This window comes from Streptopelia decaocto (assembly GCF_964273445.1).
Source record: "Streptopelia decaocto genome assembly, chromosome: 3".
Classification (NCBI taxonomy): Eukaryota; Metazoa; Chordata; class Aves; order Columbiformes; family Columbidae; genus Streptopelia; species Streptopelia decaocto.
The window spans coordinates 11201624-11229553 of record NC_138656.1 but is presented as its reverse complement, the minus strand read 5'-3'; the positions used below and the strand labels follow the sequence as shown (position 1 = coordinate 11229553).

Below are 27930 nucleotides of genomic sequence, written 5' to 3'. Positions count from 1 at the left end.
ATTGTGAAGGCAATAGCTCTGTGGCCCAAATACCAGTTTAGAGGACAATCTGGGTGATTAGCTGCATAGCAAAAAGCTGGTTCTTTGATGCAGAGCACCCATGCAAGATATTCACGTGCCATTCAAAATACATCTCATTTGGCTTCTGTGTTCAAGCAAGAAACATCTTGCTGAGCAAATAGTCTCTGTGGGATTACATAGTACCTCTTAATCACCCACCCACATAAGGACAAATAGCCTTGGGCTGGGAGGGAAGTGTTTGTACCAGCACCCACTCTGCTTGTGGAGGCACTGTGAACCCAAACAAACCTTTAGGATGCCTCATTCCTTCTCAAATCCCCCCTTCTCCCTCTGTTTTCTGAACTTTGAGCATATCCACTCAATAAACCATTTCTGCATCTTTCTGCACTCAGGGTTCAGACCAGCTGACCCCATCGCAGGGCTCCCATGTGGGCAGCTCTAAGCCATGGGATGTTCCCAGTGACCAGCCAGAACCCTTCAGAGTGAGGACAGGAGTCCCTGCAAGGACGCACACCCTATAGCAGCCATGGACTCAAACAGACAAGAAGGTAAAGCATCCTCTTATTTAACTTCTTGATAGTATGAAAGACAGTGAGGAAGAAACTTGCTCTAATATGACCTGTCTGTTGGCAGCTGAGAGCCAGCTCAGCTGAGAGCACCTCTTAGCCACAGCGGCTGTGGGCCAATATTCCCTTCTACTTTCCCAGAAAAAGCTGGGGTTTGAGGTTTTTACCTCTTATTTTAGAAACACCTCACTCTCTTCTCTGGAAAATAATCCTGCAGTATACATTATGTCCAACATGGGAAGTCATTCCCCTCTCTTGACTCGGACCCACATCTGCCTTGGGTTGTACAGAGGCTTCTGTCAAAAACTACGTCTTGCATAAGGGCACTGTGATGAGGATCTGCTTGTCTCCCCCACGTTTTGTTGCAAGCAGTTCTTGTTCATGTCAGTGCAACAGCCCAGACTTCTGTACCAGTCCCAGTCTTGCAAGCACCAAGATGTATTCCACGCCACACTCCTTTCCTACAACCAGTCCTGCTACAGTCAGCAGCACTTCTAGAAAGTCTGCAAAGCTCAGGGGTTTCAGGTCCAGGGTTTTAGTGGTTATCAACTTCAGATATTCTTCTTGCAGAGAAATGGTGTACTGGCTTTTCACCCCAAACCCCTTGCATCATTGTGCTTTGCCTTGCCACCTCAGAGGTGACGGTGTCCATATACTGAGGATCTCTTGAACCTATGAGGAGCAGGGGGAGCAGCTTTAGGAGTGCCCAGAACTGTCAGCTCAGGAGAGACTTTGGACCTTCTCTTTCCTCTTAAAAGGTGCTTGGTGGTGCCAACATTCATTCATGGCATATGTGATGGAAGAGTTAATTTCTCTATTATTCTAATTTGACTAAATTAGGTCTGTGTACCTAGGCCCCTGCACTACAGCAGGCTGAAAAGGAAATTAACTCAGGGATTTTTTTCCAATTAATTGGTATGGCCCCATGGGCTGCAGATGTTCACTGCAGAAATTGGGAGATAACCACAAAGCCCCTTACTTCCCACAGTGCAGCTGTGAGTAGCCTCCTCTGCTCCATCTCTTAGCAATGACTTTATAGAATTGTTCTGCGTTTTGTCTGGGTACATGCAGAGAGTGCTTCTGCTCATGCTCATGGGAAAGGTAGGAGGTAAAAATCACAGTAGCAGGGATCCTCTCCCCTCCTCTGGTCTTGCCCAGGTCTGGTTCCTTGCTTTGTGTGTGTCCAAGGACATTACAGACGGATTCATATCCAAACTCAAATGGGAGATTCCTACAGACTTTTGCAGGGTCAAGCCCTCTGCTATACATCAGATTGAAAAATGTCCAAAGAAAATGTGAGAAGAAACCATGGTTCTCCTTGCTGTGCTGCACTTCTACCTGACAACTCTATAGCCCTTTACAAAGCTCAGCACTCAGTACGTCCACCACTTTGCAAAAACAGCATCTCCCTGTCTTCCCAGCATCTGGTTTGTATTGTGCTATTAATTAAGAAACATGTTCTCTTGCTCTTTTTAGGTCAGTCATTCCATTCCACACTAAGAGTCCAGCAGTAACTTTTATACCAGAACAGATATAGAATCATAAAATTATTTGGGTTGGAAGGGACCTTCAATATCATCTAGTCCAACTCCCCTGCCATGGGCAGGGACACCCTCCACTAGATTATGTTGCTCAAAGCACCATCCAACCTGGCCTTGAATGCTTCCAGGGATGGGTCATCCACAACTTCTCTGGGCAGCCTGTTCCAGTGCCTCACCATCCTCATAGTGAAGAATTTCTTCCTTATACCTGATCTAAATCTGCTGTCTTTCAATTTAAAGCCATTGCTCCTTTTCCTGTCACCACATATCCTTGTAAAAAGCCCCTCTCCAGCTTTCTTGTAGGTCCTGCTTAGGTACTGGAAGGCTGCTTATAAGCTCTTCCTGGAGCCTTCTCTTTCCCAGGCTGAACAACCCCAGCTCTCTCAGCCTTTCTTCACAGGAGAGGTTCTCCAGCCCTGTGATTATCTTTGTGGCCCTCCTCTGGACTCTCTCCAACAGGTTCTGTCCTTCTTATGTTGGGGGCCCCAGAGCTGGACACAGTAGTCCAGGTGGGTTCTCATGAGAGAGGAGGAGCAGAATCAGCTCCCTCGACCTGCTGGCCACACTTCTTTTGGTGCAGCCCAGGATATGGTTGGCTTTCTGCACTGCAAGCACACATTGCCGGCACATGTCCAATCTTTCATCCACTAGTACCCCTCAGTCCTTTTCCATAGGGCTGCTCTCAATCCATTCTCCACTCAGCCTGTGGACCTTGACCCATGTGCAGGACCTTGCAGCTGGCCTTGTTGAACTTCATGAGGACCACCTCTCAAGCCTGTCCAGGTCCCTCTGGATGGAATCCCATCCCTCCAGCATGTCAGCCACACCACTTAGCTTGGTGTCATCAGCAAAACTGCTGAGGTGCACTTGGTTCCACTGTCCATCTCACTGACAAAGTCATTAAACAGTGCCGATCCCCATACTGACCCCTGAGGAACACCACTTGTCACTGGTCTCCACTGGGACATCGAGCTGTTGACTGCAACTCTTTGATTGTGACCATTCAGCCAATTCCTTATCCACTGAGTGGTCCATCTGTCAAACCCATGTCTCTTCATTTTAGAGACAAGGATGCTGTGTGAGCCAGTGTCCAATGCTTTGCACAAGTCCAGGTAGATGACATCAGTTGCTCTTCCCTTATCCACCAGCACTGTAGCTCCAACATGGAAGGCCACCAAATTTGTCAGGCACACTTTTCCCTCAGTGAAATCATGCTGTCTTTCACCAATGACACCCTTATTTTCCATGTGCCTTTGCATAGTTTTCAGGAGGATCTGTTCCATGATCTTGTTGGGCACAGAGATGAAAGTGACTGGCCTGTAGTTCCCTGAGTCTTCCTTTTTCGCCTTTTAAAAATGGGGGTTATATTTCCCCTTTTCTAGTCAGTGGGAACTTCACTAGACTGCCATGATATCTTGAATATGATGGATAGTGGATAGCAGTTTCATCTGCCTGATCTACCTCAGTTTTCTTGATTCAGGAGGATCACAGTACCCACTGGCTGCCTTCTCAAGCCTTAACTGCAGGCATCCTGAGAAAGCTTCATCACTCACTACAACCCAAAAGTTCTAGTTCATGGGGTTGCAGAGAAAATCCTTAAAAAGACTCAGAAAAGCCAAAGCTGCAAATGAAAACAACCTGTCATTTAAAAGATGAAACCTGGGACTTGGAGTGAGCTGACTGATCAGTTTTGACCCCAAACAGCTGGCAGTTTGAGGTCATAGTTACTTCTCCCAATCAGCCTGCTGCCCCTTGTTTTCCCCAGGAGGAATCCTGAGGAATATTTCAGTGTCTGACCCTTTTACCCAACCCCATGGCTCTGAGACTGCCCAGCATGGGGAGAAAATGGCACATAGGCAGAGAAGGGTAAGCAGCCTCTCCTCCTCTGCTTCTCACTTCTGCGACTCACTGGGGAATTTGCTCACATTCCTCTGAATCAGGACAAATCCTTGAGACCAGAACAGGGCCAATTCATAGGTGCCCTTGGCAGTAACCCATATTCCCCCTCAGGGGTAAAGAAATCAGAACATAGCTGTGCCTTGGAAATCTCTCATTTCCAGGCTTCAGCTTCCCACTTCATGTACTAGCTGGCTGTGTAGAGTTCTCCCTCCATGCTTTTCAAGCCTCTGCAGGACTGAATTTCTGTGGTCTTAAAGGCCCAGGTGGGTAAGGCTCTGAGTATCTGCAGCCAGAATGGAAAGAGGGAGCTTAGCTGCCCCTAGAATTGGGCATGGGGTCACTGGTCATGTCTGTGACTGACAGCAGAAATGGGTGAAGCAAATTCTTGGAGGCAACAGAAAACCCAAACCCACCTCATGAAGTGACATTGCCAAGGGGAGGCAATCCAGATGTGGGTGGCATGGTGTTTTCCAGGAGTGAAGGCAGGCCAGCCTTCACATCACAGGGAGACCAACATAGGGAATAACGTGGGAACCAATGGCCGTTGGACTGCAATTTCCGCAAAGTGCAATGGCAGCACAACCAGTGATAATTTCTGTTGGATAATTGAAGGTTTCTGTACAGTAGAGGCAATATCAGAAGAGGAAATAATAAATATAGACTTTTTGGTTTCAATCAAGGACCCATTAATGCTTAGAGGTAATGTCTCTGCAGTGTCCAAAACACTTCTGCAAAATAGATATAAGCTCCTCCATGAGCTAAGTCTGTTTCAGAAATGTTAAGTCTGGCTCTGTTGTACAAGATCAGGTGTGATTACAATGCCGCAAAACCCTAGAAATATAAAACTGATGAAAGACCCATTTTTTTGGTGTTACAAAAGACATGATTAATGCTGGGAATGCACGGTGACAAAATATAAGTTAGGGCTTAAAATATACAGATCAGATGAGCCTTTTGTGGAGATAATAGAAATATGTACATGTGTATGGTAGATAGTAAAATTTACAATTCCAGAAGAGAGATGAATTAGTAATGCTTTAGGGGAAAAACTATGTTACTTAAAGCTGGCACACAGAACAGAATTTCTCTGGAAGGAATTTAGTCCTTATTGCACATACAAGGTTTCTCACCTCTTCACATGGATCAGCTTTGGACAGACACAGGCAGCAAGTGAGGTGAATTTAACATCTGATTTAGGTGAGACATTCCTGTTTTATAGTTGCAGTTTATTTTACAAATGATACAGTGTTCATACCTAAAGTGAGACCTGAGTCCTTTAAAACTGATTTGTACCTCAAGAGGGATTTCCAACCCTCTGTTCCAGTTATTTATAGAAACTGTAATAAGTCATTTTAATTGACTGAAGTTCTTTATTCCCACAGGAGAGACAGAAAGTGTGCCTGTGAGTACCCCTGCAACACAGATTTCCCAGGTAAAGATAAGCAAAATGCCTTAAGTAACTCCAGAGTTTAAATAGCTATTAATATATAAACAGTAGTTTAAAAGCTAAATTAAGTAGAAAGAAAAATGTAGGCACTTACCAGGAACATGGCAACTAAAATGTGCACACTGCATGAATAAATGTCATACATATCACATCTTGGGCCTCATCTTAAAAGACACATCAGTAAAATTTCTCTGCTCACAATCAGTTGTGTTCAGACAGGTGATTTGTGAGCTCAGCTAATTAACTAGCTGGCATCATTAGCATCATTTAGAGAATGTCAGTTCACTGGGCTGGAGGGAGATTTAATGGCTGAGCTCTGATGAGCTCTCAGCAAACCTGATGAACTGTCCCAGGAGGTAGGACGTGTTGATTGACACAGGGCAGAATTGTCTTCCCCAGCAGGGTCCAAGTCTCCTGGAGGGCTCTGGGTTATCCCAGCAGCCTAACAGCTCCTTGGACCATGGGTTGTTCTTCTGGCCTGATAATCCAGAGCAGCTGGAATGGCCAGAGTGCTGAGTCTTGCTGCATGTCTCTGTCTGGCTCCCCAGGCAGGAGCTTGGAAACCCTGGCTTTCAGCCCACATTGGCCCAAGGTAATCAGGACTTCCAGAGCTCTGCACCACTCTTTGAGTTGACATCCTTGCTGCAATTATCCACCAGGGATGCAACAAGATTGTCTGTACCACAGTCCAAGGACCATCCTTCCTGTAAGATGTCATTTCAGTGTTTCCACAGAGATGTTTCTTACGCATTTCCAATCAGCAGGAAATGCAACAGAGTTTCGAGCTCTTTAAACCTTGGTCTGGTTCAATATGGAACCATACCCTGAAGGAGAAGCATATCCCTGAACTGGAAACCCTGACTATTTGAGAGCTACCTTGCAACATTGATGCCCATAATTGCTTGTAAGTGCACCATGGCAAACAGAGAAGATATTACTTTCCATTAACCAGTCAGTGCTTATCTTGTCTTGTCCCCATTTCCCATCCAGACAGATCCAAGCAGAAGCTGTGGACTGGATTGCTGAAGAACCCAGCCCAGTGGATCCAACATGCATGGAAAGCTAAATGCACTGTTGGGACAGTGTGCTGAGAGCACCACGCACACATGTTGCGTCCCAGAAAACCACAGCCGAGATGTGGATACCCTAATGAATCCTTTAAATTAAAGTTACCAGCTGGCTGTCCTCTTCTGCTTCAGTGAGGGCCCTACAGACCCCCCACTTAGCAAAAAAGACAGCACAGATGTGAAACAAGAGCTGATAATTGCTTGTAGCCCCCTTTAAGTATCTATCTCCATCCTTCTCTTCTGTCCTTATCCTGCTGCTCTGCCTTTATTCCTGCCATCTGTGCCTAGGAATATAAATACTGGATATACTCCTAGGGCCAGGTTCTCTACCATTGTAAATCAGCACAAGTCTGCTTCTTTCCTGCTGTGTGGCATTGCAAGCCTTCCTAACATTTGGCTGTAGAAGTGCTGCCCTTAAACATGGGAGTTTGTAGCTGTGCTAGAAATCAGTTGTTCTGTGGTAAAAGTATGCATCATGCAGCTTGAAAAGATCAGATTCAGGCTTAGTGGCAAGTGCTGGACTTTGTGACAGACCAGTTTCAGGCAGCCCTGTTTTGGGTGACAAAGTTCATTTGCTTCTTCAGATCAGCCACATGAGAATATGTGCAAAGTAATGGACAGTAGATAAGCTGGAGGAAGTAACACAGCACTTCTTTGTGGCCACAGAGGTTTTGCTCTTTTCTAGGATTTATTTATAAGAGCAGAATTCTTCCTATGCAGTATTTCTTCATCACGAGTCTGTTTTCTACTGGTTTTGACAGGCTTCAGCTCAGTGTCCCCGAGAGCAGGGCCTGTTCTGGTGTAAGTACCTTAAGCAGCTGCCAAGGGCAGTAGATGCAAACAGCTAACTCTTTGGGGACACAGAGCCCTGGACAGCCTGGCTAGTGCCTGGGGACATACATGGGGACACAGCTACTCATGGAAGCAAGGGTTCCTTCTCATCCAGTAGCAGCCATGGCAGTAAACTCGGCTCACCAAGGCTCTTCCCTCTGCTTTCCATCCCAGCCCTTCCTTCCATAAGCCATCCCTGTGTCCTGGCCACAACCATCTTCCTGGGCTGCCTCAAAGTTGGAACAAAGCTTTAGGTTGCAGGGCTCAAATTCCTGGAACCCACTGAGAGAGGACAGGGAGGCTTTGCAGTTTTGCTGCTTCTGGTCCTGGAAGCAGCATCAGTCCTGTCCACCCTTTGGGGACAGTACAGAAGATGAGAAAATAGTTAATAGCTCAGTGAAGGTGATTTCACAGCTCTTTTATATATATATATATATATGTATTTAAACAGCTCAACTTGTGCAAAGTAAAGTCAAAACCAGGCTGAGAAATGCTCCTTTTATGTCTTCTGATCTCACCCTTCTCCTCCCCTCTAGCCACCATTACTTCCTCTATGTGGTCACAGTTCCCCCCTCCATGCTGGGAAACACTTGCTCCCCTCTTCAGGCAGACTTTGAGAGAGAGTTCTTATTCCCATTGGTCTGGAGGACAAGAGAGAGTCACAAGTGACTGCTTCTCAGTGTCCTGTTAATTAGTCGTGAAAAGAGGGGAAGATAATCTTTCATTTCCCCATGGGCAGCTACTCACAGGGCACATTGCAGCCACTTGGTCTTGTTAGAGATTTTACTTGCATGTTTTTTCGACACAGAGCTGAAAAACATCAGGGCAGCAGGTAAAATGGGAGCCACGGCCCCCAAGAAAGACATAATCTGTTACAGATGCATGGTGCTGGTTTCCTCATTGCATTGCTTTGTTGGGTTTGAGGGCCACACTCCAAAGGCAGGTGGAGGCTGAAATGTATATATACCTCATACTGAATTATTTAGATGCCTTAAAGGTTTTTTTTGAACAGGTCTTGGACAGGTTCTGAGGGCTATCTGTGATCATGCAGATTCATTTATCCTCTAGGCATTAGGTAGTTCAACTTCAGTTGTCAGGTGTGTTCCTCTTCAACTGTATTTATTCCCATGAATCCGTGAGCCAGGGCAACATATAACAGTTAAACTTTTGCCAGGTTTCCATGGTAGTATAAAATCTGTCTCTTTTGGTATGTGTTGCACTTCAGAAACTTTAGGAATACTGAATCGGTTTGACTTTCCAGGGGTTCACAAATCTGTGAAATGTCTCTCCGCTTCTGTAGGCATAACTACTTGGGCAAGATGTAAGCATGAGCTGATGTTTCAATGGCTTCCATTTATTGTAACAGCCCATGGGATTTAAAGGATGGTTTTCTACAGCTTGTTGTTAGAAATGAGCTCAAATTAAACCAAGCACTACACTGTGCTTAGCAGTATTTCAAAGATAATATGTTGTTCCTGTACCACTCCACTCAATTTTGGATCAAACTTGCATTCAATGTCACAAGGCTGTTTGTGTTCCTTTCTATGCTCGGAGCACAGAGGGCAGCAGAGAAGGGAGTTCTAGGGGGTTCAGCACTTCAGGTCCAGCCACACAAGCCCTGGCTTGATGTGGCTGATTGGTGTTGCTGGCTGCTTTCATCCACCAAGCAGCAACAAAGGGAAATGAGAGTGTAAGATGCATTTCAGTGTCTGAAATAGCCACTGCAAACTTCATGGGGCAGAGGAAGGATGTACCAGGCAGGACACACCCAAGCTGGAGCCTGGAGCCCTGGGAAGGATACACAACAAAAACAAGCTAGCAGTGTGACTGCAAAAGAAGAGATTGGCCATCAGTGAACCCCAAAATAACAAGTTGCTGTCTGCTTTTAGATGCAGAGGATATTTCAGTCCAGGCTCTAGTCCAAATCTTTCTTTTGGCTCCCTGAACTCTGCTTTCGCAGAGCATTTCAGTGCACATGGACACCAAAGTCTCTGCAGCGGTCCCTTTTTGCTGACATCTAGCAGCTTTTGACTCTGAAACCTTTAGATCAACAATGACTAATGATTCCCATCCCTGTGCCCTTCACAAAGGATCTGTCTAGTTTACCTCTTTCTGGAAGCATCCAAGGAGGATACGGCCAGGCTTGTTGGCGGAAACATTTCATTTTGGGCTTTTTCTCCCCAGACGTGGTTATCCCCAGGGCCAGCTTCCAGACTGCACCACTGCTAGCAAGACTTGAGGCTGTGACATATCCATCCTGAAGCAGATCTCTAAAATGGATAGCACAGGGTAGTCTAGGGTAGAATAGAGTAGCATATTTCAGTTGAAGGGACAGATCTAATGAATCACCTGTTTTCACTTGGAGGAAAGTGCTTTGGCAATGTCAGCTCAGTGTGAAAGTGTGGCAAGCACCTGTGAGCAAGAATGGGAATATTAACATTTTGCACAGGTGCAGTACTTTATATCCCCCTACTTCTCCAGGCATGGATGTTAGCATGTCTGATGATGCTAAGACCATCTGGCTCACCCCCTCTAGGCTGAGATATCAGAAATAGTATGGTCATTGCCTCCCCTAGCAGCCATGGCTCCAAGCAGCCCCTCTAACTCCTCAGGCTACACTCAGAGGTCACAGGGTGATAATTCCTGTGACATAGGAGTGTCATAGGAAGGTGTTTGCTGCTGTGAGGAAGGGTGGGTGAAGGGGTTGAATCAGGGGGTCTGGAGCTCCAGCTGGCTTGGAGAGTCAGGGTTGACTGCCTGAGGAGGGAAGATGTCCTCAGCCTCCTGCTCCCCTCTGCCCTGTCACAGCTCCTGTCAGTCCCGCTCCTCCTACCCAGGTAGCCCTGGGAACCTGTGTCCAGCCAGACCAGACCGGGGACTGCAGGGTAGGCACTTGGGTAGAAGTGGGGATGTCAGACAGATGTCCTCTGTAAAGACACTGCCAGTCTTGATCAGAGGAGGATGGTGCATGCCATTGCCCTGAGGTATCGGAAGCCATCTCTGCTCCATTTACAGGACTCAAGCGCCTGAGTTCCCCGGGGTGGCTGTCCTCTTACCATCAGTGCTCCAGTTTTGGACTCAGTTTATAACCAGATGTTAGGCCGAATTTCTGTTGTAAAGGTAAAAACCACTGGTACCGAAGCACCTTGGGCCATGACCTCACCGTGGGCTGTGCGCAGGCAGAAAGAGCATCTTGCTCAAAACTGTGGAGACAGAGTTCAGGGTCACTGGCCCAAGCTGTCCCCAAAGAGGGTGACCCCACCTAGCTTTCTGCAAGCTGCCTGACTCCCCTCCGTGCCCACCTCCACACCTGCCTTGTCTGCTCACAATGCCAGCCTGGCTCACCCCGATCTGTCTCCTGCTTCACCTGGCTCTCAACCAGCTGCCTCCAGCTCAGGTTGTGAGCTCTTCCGGCAGTGCCAGGGCCTCTAGGGACAGAAAACAGGGAAAGTGGGTGTAGGGTTGCTGTATGCCAATGGAAAACCTCCCACTCCCTCCCCACCATGAGTTAAAGAACTGCCCTCCTTCCCTGGAACTGGCCTGCTGACCAAGAACAGAGCTTCTCCACAGCCCTTGGAGAGCAAGGAGGTGATAGACCTGCCTGAGGAGAGCACTGGCCCCACGACCATATGCAGAGGAGGATTTGCTCAAAACCAGACATGTTCTTGATTGTTCAGCTGCTTTGGGGATTTATAGTCTGGCTACTGTTATTGCAAACCTTCTTGGCATGTTTCAGGCTGTCCTCTCCTTCTACAGACTGACAGGCTGCAAAATGCCAGGGAGCCTGGAAAAATCTTGAGTCTAAAAAGGGCAACATTGACTGTCCAAGACAAATACCTCTTGCCCTGTACTGAGGCTGCAGCACATGGCAGAACCTATCCCCATGTCTCCCAGCCATGACAGGAACAGGAGAAAGGGGTCAACACTTTACAGGATGGGTTACACCAAGTTTTCATGCCACTCTGAATCACGGGTGACCCTTGATCACACAGGCACCTGTATCTGGGAGGAGGGACTGAACCCACCATGTTTGTGGTTCCTCTAGTTGCAGGCATTAGCCTCTGAGTTGAAGGCGGGTTTCACAGAAGCGATGCAGGAGCTGTCGCGAATCCAGCATGGTGAGTATGCCCTGGAGGAGAAGGTCAAGAGCTGCCGCTGTGCCATGGAAGAGAAAGTGGCTGAGATGAAGAATTCCCTCAATACTTTCAAGGTAGGAGTGTGACCTGTGGGAGGGCTGCATATCTTGGGTGGCATGGGGCAGTCCCCTGCCTCCATAAATCCTTCCTCCTTGCAAAGGAAATGAGCTGGCAATTGTTTCAGAGGTATTCGCTGCACTTCTTTTGCCTTTGTGTCTCCCCCAGCTACTCCACCCCAAATGTAACTCATGCCCTGGCCAGTTCAGCCTTCTTGATGGGCCACGGGGCAGCGCTGTGAGCTACCCTGGGCACAGGCAACCCTTGGTTTGGGCTGCAGGTGCAATGAGCATATGGGCTGCTCACAGGCTGCCACTGGGTCGTGCCTCTCCCTGGGTCCGGTCTCCTGCATTTCCTGCAGGAACCAGAGCTGCTGTGGAGCAGGGAATTAGCACAAAACCCTAAAACCTTTTGAAGTTGCATTCCCACATGGCTGGGAGGAAGTGGTGCCTGGTTTGATCTGGCCCAAGAGGATAAAGACAAAGGACTAGAGAGAGAGCCTAGCAAGAAGGCTTGACGTACACTTTAAACCAGCAAGCACCTCCATGCAGAAACTGGATGACTGCCTGTGAGGAGGCAGGCAGAGTAACTCTTTTATTGTTTTCATGGTAAATTCTCCCCATGGGGTTTTGCTGAGTCAATAATACCTTGTGAAGTTAAAGAGGGCTGCTTACTGGAAAAGCCCATTAGTGACCCTGTGAGAGGGAGAGACAGATGGCATGGGGCAAAAGGTGCCATGTGGTCCCAGATAAGCAAAGGAGACACCAAGAAATGTAAGGACACATGGCAGAGGTCTCAAAGCAATCAGAGGCAGGCTTATCCAGGACATTGTTATGGGGGAAAAGGGGGCTTTAAAATCCAGATACAAAGAATTATGCAAGCAACAGGAAGGCAAAGGCTGCTCTCCCTCTGCTTCATGCCCATATTGTCTGTCCAAATGTTGAACTCCTAGCAAAGCCACCTCCTCACTTGGGGAAAATCCCTCTACTTTGATTTACAAGAAACTTTTGAGTCTTTCCCCTCTCCTCCATCCTCCTGCTCGTGTTGATGAAACCTGCAGGAAATTCATGCATCAGAGAGCTCTACATCTGAGTAAAGCTTATTTGGAACTGCCTGAGGGAGGACGTGCCGACAGGGAGGTTACGGAGGGCCTCATTTCCTTGGGAAACCAGGCTAAAAAGGCAGCTCCAAGGCCTGATTGGCCAAAGCTTATACATGTGTGTGATCAGTCTGGGACCAGAACCAGGCACAACATGTGAATGCACATGCTGGAGAACTGCAGAGAGAAATGTGCTTCCTCAGGCCCACATCCAAATGTCATTAAAGGCAGGAGTCCTTGCAGTGCTTTCAACTGGTGGTAGACGAAGCCACCAGTGTCCCACCAGTGCCTTACCCATGTGACATTAGGCTTGCTTGAGTGAGTTGCCTGTAGTTGAATTAAGGATTGCCATGCTGTGCATGGCATGTATTACACACACAAAGGAAGAGCATCTAATCACAAAGCCACTCTCTGCAGCACTCTGAAGCGACCCTAGTGCACACCAGCCAGCATTCAGAGGTGTGCTATGTAAGGCTGATGGGCACCCTGGGAATGCTGTGCTTTTGCCTGTTTCTCAGGAGGAGCTCAGCGATGCAAAGTCAATGATTGAAGAAATCAGTGCCAAGCAGGAGGAAATGCAGCAGAAAATTGAGCAGCTGCAGCAAGAGAAGCGGCGGGAATCACGGAAAGTGAAAGCTAAGTAAGGGCTTGAACTCCAGGGCTCCGGAAATGCTAATTAGCAGTGGTCTCCATTTTGTTCATTTCTTTATAGCTTAAATTCTTAATATTTTCCTGGCTGGACATGTGTATCAACCCTGATTATTACTGGAAGCTCTAACCTTCAGTTCACGCCAGGCTTTTAGACAAACACTCCACAGTGCAAACACAGCAGAAAAACGCCAACACTTCCCTGGGATTCTAACAGCAAAATGGCCGCAGCAGCTCTAAGAGAAATCAGGGCCTGGTGAAACACACAGACCTGCTTGAGACATGTTGGGCTTAGGAATGCTGTTGAAAGTCAGGAGCCTTCACTATCACAAGCTATTGCTAATGCACACCCATCCAGACAACAGCACTGCAGTTTCCCCTTCCAAGCCTGCAGAACTCGGCAGGCTCTGGATGGTGCAGTCATATTCTGCTTTCCTGTCACCAGCCTCCCTTCCTCTGAGCAGGGTCATGCAGGAACGTGTTTGCACACTGCTGGGCCACACTGTTGCTGTGATGAAGCAGACAGCTCATCCACCTTGGCCCTGATTAGCCTCCTTCTGAAAACAGAGTTTTGATGATGGGTATACAGCTGCCTTGATGCAAACACTTTGCAAATCTAGGCTAGCCCCTTAGCTAATTAAGCCATTTAATTAGATGAAATATGCTCTGAAAAAAGAACAGAGCAGAAATAATCTTCTCCTATAACCAGTGGAAGTTTCTTCCAGAACATAGTACATGAACTCTGTCAAAGCCAACTCCTTTCCTGATTTCTGCCAGAGTTGTCCTACTTCTGACTTTGTGCTTGTACTTACCCTGGCGTCTGCCACAACTGTAGTGTAGGATTTTCACCTGTAGCATTCATACTTTCCAACTGTCTCAATTCTTTGTATTTGTACAGAAGAGCACAGAAGGATGACCATGGGTCACAGACAGTGCCTACACCTCTCCAGGGCAGTCCGTTTCGATCTATTAACCTCCCAGAACCTGTGCTGATCAATGAAGATTTTACAAGTCTTTTACAGAACGTGACTTATGAAAAAGGTAGGAAATAGAGTATGCAAATACAGTGGCTTCCCTCAGGAAAAAAATTCCAGAAAAAGGTCACTAGGGTAAGAGGAAACCAAATTTTCCTCGGGTACCAGCAGCACAAAAAGAGAACAGGGTTTCTCGCCTCGACAGCACTGCTCCTGGGTCTGCGCACGCACCTTGACACAGTGTCTCAGGGTAGCAACCTCGGTACTGGCCTGGATTCAGTAGGTGCTACTCTGTGAACACTGTCCCCAAAGCCATTCCTTATCTCCTCCAAGGAAAGGGAAGCAGGCTGGATCTTCTTCCATGTAACACTAGTGGCACAGAAAGAGCCACATAGGAGTCCCTGATAAAAATGTTACAACCTGTGGATTTGTTTCCATGTAAGGGAGCAAGGCATGGAAAGGATCACAAAGACCGGGCTGACAGAGAACACCCGGTGCCTTTCGGAGGTCAACCAGTGGCTGATTTGACAAGGGGACATGGGAGTTGAAACATAAGCACACTAGGCTGCTGGTGTCACTGCTCCTTGCATATACACGCTGCGAGGGGAATTACTGCCCCTTGTTAGCTATGGAAGCTGCTAGCCCATGCTGTTAGGGTTACACCTTGACCAGGAAAACACTGTGAAGGCTAGAATAAAAGAAAAGGTGATAGATCAGAGCCTTTCTTTCTCTAATTAAATTTGGGGGTCTAAACTGGTCTGTCACTCTCATGCTGTTCAGATAAGAAGACATTAAAACCAGATACATTTAAAATGCGAACAAAGGCAGAGATTGGATGAAAACCATGTGCAGTTTTCTGCTCTGCTCAGAATCTGGCCAGTCATGGCCCCCCTCTACCCCACTCTGAGGTGCTATGTTAGCCCTCTCCCTCACGTCCCTCTTGCACATCCACCTCTCTCACCCACTTCTCCCACTGTCCCTTTCATTTCAATCGTCTCACCCCTCCACTCTTCAATAAGCTCCTTTCCACCCAAAATTGCAGCCCTGTGTCTGCGTCAAGGCTCCATCCTCTTGTTCTGCCTGCTTGATGCCTTGTATCCAATGTGCACCTACTGAGCAAGGACAAGCCAAGACTGCTCACATTCCTCACAGTACCAAGCACAACAGGGACCTCCACATTAGCTCACCTGCAGCTGCTAACAAAGACCACAACAGTAAAGATCCTTCTTAGAGGAGGATCTGACAGGGGTGTTTCCATAGCAAAAATGGGAAAGACTGGAGAATCTAACCATACTGACTGGCCTTGGCAGGAGGAAGCCTACTCAGCAGCTGTCTCCTCTTGTAAAGTTTCTCTTTGTTCTTCAACAGTGTCTGACACCAGGATCATGCCAATCGGAGAAGGAGGTGTGAAAGTCGTAGCAGGTCCAGGTAGGAAAATATAAAAGTGTCAAAAAACAGTAGGACAATGATTCAATTAGAGTGCTTGCTTTACTACACTGAAGAAATGCTTTCAGGGAATGCATTTTACAGGAATGTCTTTCACTTTGCCATGTACCTTCATTTTCATACTTGCAGTTGAGACGTGAGGGCAAACCTGCATCCCTTGAAGTGCCAAACACCTGACAGACAATGCAAAAGATTTATATTTGGCAGAGAAAGCCTTTCTGCTGCTGCCTTTGCAAAAAGGGAGAAATGAGGCTTACTGATATGACAAAGAATAATGAGAGCACCATTTTGCCACTTGGGAAGAGATGGTCTTTGGAGTGACTATGCACCAGTAGAACTGGTGAGCTGTTTGTTCATCTGTAAGCTTCCAGATTCCTTGTAGACATGTCCGATTAGTAAGAGAGTAGTTTTTCTGGCAAGAATAAAAATTGGTCGTTGAAGTAAGAGAAGGGTAGAGTAAGGGGACACTAAGGATCCTGACCAGCAAAAGGACACATGAGAACAATCATTAGATGTTTGCACTGTTCACTAGCAGCACTCACTGTTCTGGATGGCTCATTTGCTTGAACCCACTTAAAAAAAAAAAAGAACGAAAGCTAAGGAAAATGGTTCATTGCAACCCAAATTCAAAGTATTTGCATTAAAGCAATTCCAGCCCAATGGCTCTAACATACCAGCACCCTCCCCTACATTACCTGTGATTTAATAGCCTTGGACTATCAGTACTGCTGCTGTATAATTACATCAAACTAACAAAAATTCTAAGAGCCATGACAGTTTACATCTATTGAAAATGACATTTTAATCCAAATTATAATAATACATTCTGTTTCTACAATACCTGCCAATTAGCATCATACTACCAAGTCCTGAAGTGTCCTAAAACCCTGAAGTGCAAGCATACTTGGAATACACGGAGTTTTTTTTTCTAACTTATGTCTAATTTTGGACATTATTTGGCCTGAAAATGAAGGCTAGAAGAGTGCAAACATTGTTCTGCCAAAGAGCTCACCAAATGTATTTCATTGTGTAAATTAACACTACAAGGCTACGGCCCTTGTGAAGCACAGAGAATGCTTCAAACTCTCCTTCCAGTACTTTCAAATGGATGATAACACAGGTTGACTGCCTGCTGTAGCATTACCTGCCAACTGAGATATCAGGATCCACACAGCTGTTTGTCATTGCAGGAGCAACCACAGACACAGATGATAGCCTCAAACCTTCATTGGCAACAGAGGGGCAGTCAAAAGTGCATCTGCCCTCAACCGTGTGGAAACAGCCCAAGGACACCAAGGACTGGGGAGATGAATACATTTCCAAAGAGCAACCGGAGAGAGGGAAGGACAAGGGCCAAATCAGATACAGCTCAGCAGACAATATTATATGTGAACCCTCTTTGGCTGGTAAGGACAGAGTGAAAAACTCTGGCCAGAGATGTTTAAAGCTACACTCACATCTGGTGTGCGCTGGTCAGGAACCAGCTTCTACAGAGGGAAACACACAAGCCAGTTTCTCCTGCTAGGGGGGTAATATTTCAGGGCCTCAGTCTCTAAGACTTTGCATTTGCTGGTCTGTGCCATTGACAGAATCGCTCTGCACCCAGGACACCTATTTTCCATTCCAAGAACTGGCAGGTTCGGAGTACTGATGGGATTGTGACAGTGTTGTTGCCTAAGTGGGTAAAAAATAAAACTTCTCATTCTGCAGGAAACTGGGTGTGAATCCCTGGTATGAATTGTTTTGCCTTTGATTGCTTGTTTTGTTATTCTTAGAAAAAAAAATGGTATTCATAGTGGAAAACACACTTGCTTTCAAGTTTTCTTAGCAAACTGTCTCCAGTTTGCATGCTATTTTGGGGAAAGTAGATGTGCAAATGCAAGTTGTTGGTGTCACTTTTCAACAGTTTCTCCTTTCATGATTTAATGTCACCAGTATAACACAAGGCTGTCCTTGGGGTCAGCATTTCCTTACTTGTTTAACTTAATCATTATCTTCTGGAAGCCAAAAGGCAGAACATTGCTTTGGAGCTGCTGGAGTCAGAAAGGAAATATGTCATCAACCTTTCCCTAATCCTGAAGATCAAGGCTACATTGCAAGGGCCAGATGTGAAAAGGAGCACCAAAGAGAGAAGGTATTTGATTTAGTGTGCTCTCTTTCTTATGGAGTTTTCTTCAGTCAATATTCTTTCTGCATCATCCTCTCTCCCACTTTTCTTTCATCCACACAGAGATCTTTGAACTTTTAGAGCTTATTTCTAGTTGAATATTGGAAGCAGTGGAAAGTTTTTGCAGTGATTAAAGACTTTCCTGCCTGTCCTTGCATCTTGTCCACCTTGCATCCCAAATCATCTCACTACTACTTCATTTCAGTCTCTTTCTGAGCCCCATCAGTGTCTTACTCTTTGGCATGTGTCCTGCCTGGGAGGGAACAGAGCTTTGTGCCTTCGCTGCCTGCTTTGCTCAGTCCACAGCTCCAGTTCTGGAAGCTGCTGCAGGCATAAGCTCCTGGCTAGTGGCTGCCATCCATCAGGTATCAATATGTACAGACATACACAAGTATTTACACACAGATACAAGACCAGTGGGACTGAGCCAGCCTAGCAGTTAAGCCCAGCTCTTTGCAAAGGCCATCCCCTGTGGCAAGCTTAGTCCTCAGGATGAGATAGCTCCTAAAAGCTCTCCCTATTCACTCAGCTTTGGCCTGGGAGTTCCCAGCTCTTAAACGCATTTGGAGAGCCCAGTCCTTGCTACCTCTCTCTTTTTTATGGTTCTTTCCACTGTCCCTAGAAGTCCCACATCCAAGGAATCATTTGACAGAAGCCCACTGTGGGACATATGCTACATGGGTTGATGTGGACTCATTTAAGCACTTACATGACATATACAGTTCAAACAGAAGCTTGACAGTCCAAAGTGAGGTTTTATTTTTACTTTTTCCCTGGGAACTTTCCATCAGGCAAAATATTTTGTTATTTGACATATTCATTCTGAATCTGGTTGAAATCAGCATAAAATGACAGAAAGGCAGTAGCTCTGCAAAGGTTTGGCTTGTTAGAGAGCCTGACAAATAAGGCAACATAGAGAATGGGGAGGTCTCCTCCAAGCACTCTATAGGATGGCTCAGGACCATGGTCCTGCTTCACTGGCCACAGCAGTATTGCCTTGGGCTTTTTAATTCTGCAAATTCTGGTCAGTTACACAATGCACTAGGGAGTCAGCCTAAGAAACCTTCAGAACACCATAAAAACAACCTACTGGAGAAGGTATCTGCATATGTACATAGCAGCCCAAACAGGGCCTGCTGGTGCAGTCAGGACTCCAATAAAAGTAGTTAATAATACCTGTGTTTGAAGCAAGCCTGTGCTGACAACCCACGAAAGCATGTTTCAGCAGTACATGCTCTGTGTAACCAGTCTGACATCATCTCCCTTCAGTTTCTTCCCCAGCTCTTTGCGGTACCTGGTGCAGCAGCATGTCGATTTACTTCACGCTCTACAGGAGAGAGTCCTGAGCTGGCCACGACAAGGGATCCTAGGAGACATCTTCCTGAAGTTAACAAATGATGAGGTATGTTAAAGACCTCTCTGGCCTCTTCTGCTGTGATTCATGATGATGTGCTGATGGCCTACAGGTGGGCTGAGATACCTTGCAGCAGAGGAGCTGTGCTGTGATGCTGTGACTGGCTAAGGCCTTTCAGCCAGCCTCCTTGGAGCGGAGTCCCAGTGCATGGTAGAGCAGAGTGCACAGTAGCCTCTTTGATGTAGTACTTGTTTGGTCAGGAAGCCCACATGCCAGACCCACCATGGGGGCATGCAGCCACATAGCACAGCCCTATAATAAATGCAAGAGACCTAGACTTGGTTGCAGGAGCCACACATAAGCCTTGACAGCTTGGATGTTTGTATTCATAGCCAGGGTGTGAAAAGAGCGTGTTTCTTATGTTCCTCTTCCCCAATATACTTTGCTTGGGGTTACGACAAGCAAGAGGAAAGGCCTCTTATACTGTATGGTTTCTAGCTCCAAGTAAAACAGCACTTCCTTCTCGGGGGAAAGGTCTGCCCAGCCCCTGCTGAGCACTGGGACCTCTCCTGGAAGGATGTGTAAAAAGTCATCTGATGCTTTACGATTTTGAAGAGTCGTAAATAAGAAAAGTTTCATGCTCTCCAGCCTTTCTACCCTTCCCATCTGCTATAAAGCTGTATACACCGTGCTCAACAGCTGAACACATTTTATTAAACAGCATTTCTTGAGAAGTCCCAAGCCCTGAAAGCTTCACACAGTTTGCAGCTCTGCTGCACTAATGAGCTCCCAGGAGTGATCATGGGGAATCAACAGTTTTTCATTCTCACTGGCTCTATGACCAGAAATTTCTCTGAAGTTTCTTTGTTCTTTTCTTCTTTTCAAAGAATAATTTTCTGGACTACTATGTTGCTTACCTGAGGGACCTGCCAGAATGCATCTCTCTGATCCACGTGGTGATCCTGAAGGAGGTAAACTTCCTGTCTGCTTCACAGACACATAATTACAACATGCAAGCCTGGACCTCTTCATGTTTTAGAATCATAGAATGGAATAATAGAATAGTTTGTGCTGGAAGGGACCTTCAAAGGTCATCTAGTCCAACCCCCCTGCAATGAGCAGGGACATCTTCAACCAGATCGGGTGGCTCAGAGCCTTGTCCAGCCTGGCCTTGAATGTCCCCAGAGATGGGGCATCTACCACCTCTCTGGGCAACTTGCACCACCCTCATTGGAAAAAGTGTCTTCCTTATATCTAGTCTAAATCTCCTCTCCTTTAGTTTAACATTGTCCTATCACAGGCCCTACTAAGAAGTCTGTCCTTTTTAAATACTGAAAGGCCACAATAAGGTCTCCCTTGAGCCTTCTCTTCTCCAGGCTCAACAACCCCACTGCTGTCCTCACAGCAGAGCTGTTCCAGCCCTCTGATCATCTTGGTGGCCTCCTCTGTACCCTCTCCAACAGGCCCATGTCTTTCCTGTACTGAGGGCTCCAGAAGTGGACACAGGACTCCAGGTGGGGTCTCACCAGAGCAGAGGGGCAGAATCACCTCCCTCGACCTGCTGGACACACTCCTTTTGATGCAGCCCAAAATATGACTGGCCTTCTGGGCTGCAAGCGCACATTGCTGGCTCATGTCCAATCTTTCATCCACCAGTACCCTCAAGCCCTCCTCCAACAGGGCTGCTCTCAATGCCTGCCCATGATAGAACTCTTCTACCAGTCCACTTGTTCTGTTACCAAATGCCAGTTTCCTGAACATTGCCATGGCTGATGTTCAGACATGAACCTATAAAAGGCAGCTTTAACATGTTCATCACTGTGTGTAACCAAAGCTACATTTCTGTTGTGACATATGAAATAATGTCTCAGATCAAACCTCCCAAAAGGCTTGTATATGCACATGCTGTCCAGAGCTGTCCCAGGCAAATGGTGTCTCCTGGAAAATGGGGGACTCATCCAAACAGAGAGACCAAGAGAGAGGCCTTTAAGTGCTTTAGAGAAAAAACAGTCTCTACTTCTCAGCTTCAGGTATTTGGTGTCATATCCTCGATTCTTGTCATAAATCAGGAAAGTTAAACATAAAGGTAGTTTTAAAGTACTAGACCACACTAGTTTGCTTCCAAGAAATCTTAATTTAGAAGTCAATCTCATTTTGTTCAATTCAATTGGGCCTAAACTAAGAACTTCATTCTGAATAGTATCTACATGGGGTTTCAATGAAGCTTAACTCACACTCTTGAAACATAAACCCCCCGCTACTTAATTAGGCTGAGTATCCCTCATTGGTAGGCCCCAACTTAAGGAATTTCATCCTTAGGACTAGTATTGCTGGTGGAAGGTGTTGCAAATATCCCTTCCAGAAGCAAGATGAAGACTGGTGTATTGTCACACACAACTGTCACTGGACTGTCATGCTCCCGCAATCTGCTATAACTACTTACAGCATAACTACTTATTAAACTCCAGAACCATCTGGAATTATATATGTTTTATGGGTATTGCTTTCTCTGTTTCAGGTAGAAGAAGAAATCAAGTCTGATCTCTACATTCTGTTCTTCCATATAGTCCAACGAATCCCTGAATACCTTATTCATCTACAGGTAGGGCCCCAGGAGGGAAACTGTCTTGTTGAACTCCTATTTTAACATGTGACTTTTAACTCAGAGCTAGCATTCAGGTCTATACAGGTACAGGGTTTCTGGCTAACCCAGTGGGCTCTCTGAAAAAAAAAAAAAACTTTGAAAGGCAAAGCCAGCTGAGAATATCTAATCTTCATCATTTTCACCTGAAGCATGCTTCTATTTGCCTATTCTCCATTTGGTCTGACAGAACCAACTTTTGTCCCCTGGGAAGCTGGAAGCTCTGCTGCCTGCTGCTCTGGGAGAACAGGATGCCAGAGATCTACTGTGAACTCTGACCTATCTCCTGTAACAGAGCTGGCCTATTTGCTGAGTGGTCCACATGCCTGTTAGCCAAGAGACTGAGAATGCTAGAGGCTCCTAGGGCCCAATCACCTTTCCTACACAGAGCCTGCTGATAAAGAGTTCTAGTTCACAGGAGGGTTATCTGAATTGTACTAAAACTTTTCAGATAAGAAAAATGACACACAAAGGAAGCCTTATAAAACCAAGAGACTGGTTTATGCATCCCGTGCATCACCCACGTATCCCATTATTACATTTACAGTGGTAACGTGTGTATTTGCACTGAAGTAGTAGGAGGCAGGCCCCATTCAAGCCCCTCAGAAACTGGTGCTGCCTAGAAGAGCTCCCATGCTCCCACAGGGCAGTGTCATGGGTATTCCAGAGCACTTATCCATGTTCCAAATAGCACCTTCTCCCCAGAAAGGGTTCGGATACCCTCCAAACAGCCTTCTCTCCTTTGTGCCATAGAATGTCCTGAAGTTCACTGACCAAGAGCATCCTGATTATTACCTGCTGCTGGTGTGTGTGCAGCGCCTCCGCGTTTTCATCTCACACTATAGCCTCCTCTTCCAATGCAATGAAGACCTGCTTATACAGAAGAGGAAAAAGCTGAAGAAGTAAGCACAACATCAGCTCATTCTCTGTATCACCAGGGAAAGGGAGTTGTGGGGGAAGCCTAGAAACAGGGGGTTTGGGTCTGGGCAAGGTCAACAGGCACACTGCTCTGTTGAACTTAAACAAAGCCCTTTCCATATGGATGCTGGATAAGACCCACTATTAGCATTTGTCTTCCACACTGAGGTCAGATTTGGGGTGGGCCCTTCTGTCTAACTCTGAGAGCAAAAGGAAAATTACTTTAATAATTCTAAACACAGCAGCTATATGTTTTATGGGAACATTTGATTCCTTAAGCATCTGATGGCAAAGTCCCCAGTGGGAGAATACATGGGGAATTAGCTGCTTGGAGCCCTGGTGAATGCCAAAACTGTTGCCTGAAGCTCTCACAGGTTAAGATGAAGGAAGAATAGTGTCACCTTACTTTACTGAGGGAGTGGAGTGGGAGAAACAGAAGCCTCCCATAACCTGTTTGAGATGAGCTGTGATAGAAATGACCCTGAACTGTAGATTCTCAAGTTGTGGTTCAGAATTGTTCCCTGAAATCAAGACTTTACTAAAATCAAAATCTGTTTGCCATTCCTCCTGGTGATGATTTACTGAGCACAAGATCCAACTTCAAGGGAAGCTTTCAAATGTGGTGGGTGTTTAAGGGCTGGAGCAGACTTCTGGGGAGGGACTGCTATCAGGAGAGGCATTAAGAACAGGACTCCTGGCTAACTGGGACAGATTAGGTGGAAGAGGTTCTCCATGGGGCGGGCAGAGGTGAATAGGAATACTAAGGTCCCCTCCCAGCCCTGTTTTCTGTGATTCCACATGCTCGTGCTCATACCCTGCCTTATTTCTTAGCACGACGATGGATTTCTCCTCCCTCAGGTCATCCCTGGTGAAGCTGTACAAAGGTCTCACCTCCCAGTGTACGAGCCAAGAAGTTTCTCCAACACCCAGTGCGGCATCTATCCGGGACAGTGGGATCCACTCTGAAGAGACAATACAGCCCTTCCCACCAGGACCTTCCTCTGGCACGACAACCCCGTAAGCCTGTTGTCCCGGCAGAAGGCTTTCAAAGTAGGCTGAACACTCCTCACCCATACTATGCCAGTGACACCAGGCAGTTATAGACTGTTGTTTCCAAGACTTCTTCCTATGTATGCACAGAGAGATGGAGGGCTGGCACCTTCCTGCTATGCACTACCATGTGGCTTACAAGCAGGAAACATTTCAGGGCTCTGCCCAGGGCTGTCAATGCTCTTGCTAGCTGTCTTATCAGTGTACCAGGGAAAATATGTATTTGTGCAGACCTAGCAGCAGTGTGAACAGTAACACTCTGTCAACATTCACTGCCAACATTACAAGAGCTAGGAAACATGACCAATGTGTCAAACTAGCAAAAAAAGTACTTTTCCACATAGCACGTCATTGAATGATGGGACTCACTATCACAAGATGCGAGTACAAATGGGTCCAAAACACACGACTAATTCAAGAAAGACATTATGTCCCCAGAAGATGGCAGCCAGACTTTCCTAACTAGTGTTCGTTAAGGTACATGGAGATGCACAACCTGCACCTGATACCTCATCCAATGCAGTACTCTCTGCTCACTTATCTGGAACACACGGAAGGTCGGACCCCTCTAAGTACTCCTGACACAATTGTGGGGACAAAGTCACCCTCCCCAAGAGAGGAACCTTGTCCACAAACAGAACACAAGAAAGTAAGACACAACCCCTACATTACAGAAAGAGAAGGAAAGTAGCAATCCAAAATGCAGGAAAACATGACAGAGATGGAGCAGTTGGCTTCTTATCTCAGTTTCTATTAATTTCATGATGTAGAGAACCAAAGTCAGCCAGAGCTACTGGATAAGCAGTTCTACCTTTGCAAGTTTGTGCCTGCTAACCCAGCCAGGCAATTTCTATTAGCAGCAGCTCTGTTACCTTTTGGATTTAAAAGCAAGAGAATGGGGCTGGGGGAGGTGGGGGGGTAGGGGGCTTGTCATACTCTCAGTCATGCCTTAGTATTACACTTTCTTCTGTTTGTTTTGTTTCTTATTTTTAAGGCATTTGATGCCCCAAATGAAGAAACCCCAACCAACCATGATGGAGAATATCCAGGCTGTAAAGACCCCTGACTGGGAAATGGAAAGTAGAAAACATGAGAGGCCAGAGAACATCCTTTCATCTTCTCAGCTCACAGAGCAGGAACTCAAGGCTCTGACAGCCCCCTTACAATCTATCCCTGAAATGGAATATGAAGCACCACCAGTTGATGCAGTGGGAAATACTGAGAGAGGCATCAGGACCTCTGTGGAGCTGCTGCAGGATGCAAGGAACTTTGCACCAAACTATGAAGAGTTCGACTACCCTGGGGAGGTTTTCACCACACCAGGCCCCTATGAAGATGATGCCTTCCAAAACCTCGCTCTCTTTGAGAATTGCTCCCCAGCCTCTTCTGAGTCCAGCTTAGACATTTGCTTCCTTAGGCCTGTCAACTTCACATCAGAACCAGAGAGGACAGATCATGCCTTACAGCCATTGCCTAAGAGCTGCACTCCCGTAAGCAGCAGTACGTACAAGCGTGAGATGTTCCACAGCAAAGGCAAGCAGCTGAGCAGGTCTCTGAAGGAGCTGCCGAGGAGCGCTGAGGGTGTGAGCACCAGACTCTACAGCACACGGAGCAGCAGTGGGAGCCGGCTGCAGCAGAAGCAGGAGAGGAATGTCCAGCCTCACATGATCTCAGCCTCATCTCGAAGCTCCCAAAGGAGCTACTTCCCCCCACAGAGAGGAGTGGGTGAAAAACCCAGCTTTTTGGAAGTAAGGAGGCTTAAATAGGAGGAGGAAAAAGAAAAAAAAAAAAAAAGACACGTGGTGGTGCAGAAACAGCAGCAGCAGGAGAAAGATCAGTTAGGGCAGAACATGCCAAAATAGCTCCCAAGTCCACACATTCTAAGTCCTCATTTGCATGTACATGCCCAAGGGAGGGACAAGGCAGCTCCTTTTCACACACATCTTCTGGGGGATAAGTGTGGGTTTGAGGCACACAGCTGGCTGAGTGACAGCTAGAACATCCTGGAGATAAGCTACCCTGACGCGTGCCTCAGCTGCCACTGAGCTTACCCTGCAAGTAAATGTTGGATCTGATCAGGGTCACTAAGTATGCACAAAGCTGTTTGAAATTAGTGCTATAGGGTTGCACCCAGTTTAAAAGGTGCCCTCCGCTGGCTGTGAAGAGTGCTGGGTTAAGAAAAACCAATGGATTTAGTATCAGAGCCTCAGCCACTGTAAACCAGCATGACTCAGCTGAACTCAGCCCATTTACACCAGCAAGGATCTGGTCAATGGGTTTTGTTTCACCTGTGTTTGTTGCATTGATCACAGACCCGTGCTGAAGTCTGTGTGAAAACAGAGGCCTGCCACCATGTTCCTCAGACAACCACTGGCACGACAAATGGCACTCTAGCCCTTCAGGGACACTAGGTCTTGTAGGAACGTTGCTGTAGGCTGCAGCACCTGTTTGGAATCAGCTTTGAGCTGTTGCAGCCAGGGAGGCAGATGCCCTTCACACTTCTGGGGAAGAGACTGAGGGTGCTGTGAGGTGCTCAACTAGTTATCCCAGTGCTTACCCTCCTGTTAAAATGAGGCAAGATGCAGATGATAATAGGAGGAAGGCTTCAACAACTGAAAAGGCAGCAAGGAAACCTCAAAAGAAAAAAAGGATAAAAAAAGCCTAGTGAGTGAAGGAGGTGGTGGACAGCTGAGCAGTAGAGATGAGAAAGAGGGAGAAGAGCAAAACAGGCACCTGTGAGCTCTTTCACACTCACCTGCACAGAGCTATGGCCCACAGCAGGGTGCAGATGTCAAGCTAGTCAAGAACTGCAGGACACGTTCTTTTCCACAGAGCAAAGGAGACCACGATGGCAGTGGTGGGAAGAACTGGAGAAAAGGGACTTGTCCAGACCCTTGCTGAGAGGAACGTGGCACTCTCCTGAAAGGGGAAGAGATCTTTTAGTGGCATATTTACCTCAAGGTGTGTGTGCTAATGAAGCCTTCTGCCCCACAGATATAAAACCAGGCACCAGCAGAGACAACAGAAGAGTCTTTCACGCCCTATCAACTCAAGAAGCCCGAAGCCTCCTTGCCCTAGGGTAAACAGAGCTCATGAGCAAGGGGAGAGCAGGAAGTTCCTTTAGCTTCCCATGCTGGCTTGCTCCCTTGTTGGCAAAAGGGGCTAGTAAGGTCTCCCTAAACAAAAAGCTTAGCAAGTAAGGCTCCAAGTCCCTCTAACAACATGTATCTCTTCACTCCTCTGCCTCAGAGCCAGCAACAAGCTGTCTGCAGAGGTGCCAGTGCTGCCAAGGCATGAGTGACCTGTTGTCTCCCAGCCTTGCCAGCACCTCCTCAACCACCAGGTCCCTCCTAGCAGAGAAAGAGAGAAGGGGACAAGTATGTGAGGTTGCAAATGCTGGTTAAATTGTCTTTTCCCTTTTAGGAGCTCCATGCAGAAGACAACACCAGGTTCTGCCAGAAGGATGACAATGAGCAAACATCCTTCAGCGACCACAACCCACGGCACGAGCCCAAAGGGGGTTTCCGGAGCTCCTTCCGCAAGCTCTTCAAAAAGAAATAAGCAGCCCCAAGAAAGGCAGGCCACAGCCTAAGCACGCCAGGGCTTTCACAGGCCCCTGAGGGTGGAGACAGACAGCGAGGCCCCAAGATCCCCCCTGACTAACGCAGTAGGGGGAGGGGTGGGGGAGAGGAGACTGTCACAACTGCCTTACAAATGCATCCTGCTCTTCCTAGTGCAGGGCAGGGCCAGGCTATGGGTTGAAGTGGAGCTCAGCCAGCAGGTCCAATAAGCACAGGAACTTGCTAGCTTTCACCCCTGCCTGACTTAACTTCCTTAGAGTTTTGGAAAGCTTTGGCTGAATCCTACTATCTTCTCCTCCCCCTCATCTCCGTACACTGCTTGATTTGCCATACATCTTTGCTGTCACAAATTCAAGCCAGGTCTAATTTGGGCTCACCCACAACAAAGGGGTTACCTCTGCAGCCTTGGCATCCTGTCCAGAAGTATGGAATCCCCCTCTTTCCTCCACTTTCCAAACAATAAACACCATCAAAGATGTCTTCCAGG

General features: G+C 46.9%; 1 protein-coding gene across 1 annotated transcript; it reads left to right on the top strand.

The window, feature by feature from the left end:
* Window positions 1-547: 547 nt before the first annotated feature.
* Window positions 548-27423, top strand: ARHGEF33 (Rho guanine nucleotide exchange factor 33; the record flags this gene model as incomplete). The annotated part of the gene is made up of 15 exons (XM_082048178.1): window positions 548-569; window positions 5410-5459; window positions 11418-11582; window positions 13183-13304; window positions 14211-14353; window positions 15655-15714; window positions 16923-17138; window positions 17737-17866; window positions 19169-19301; window positions 20141-20224; window positions 21772-21855; window positions 22648-22796; window positions 23644-23829; window positions 24857-25610; window positions 27286-27423. 15 exons carry the CDS (start codon window positions 548-550, stop codon window positions 27421-27423), a joined length of 2436 nt encoding a protein of 811 aa, XP_081904304.1.
* Window positions 27424-27930: the final 507 nt, after the last annotated feature.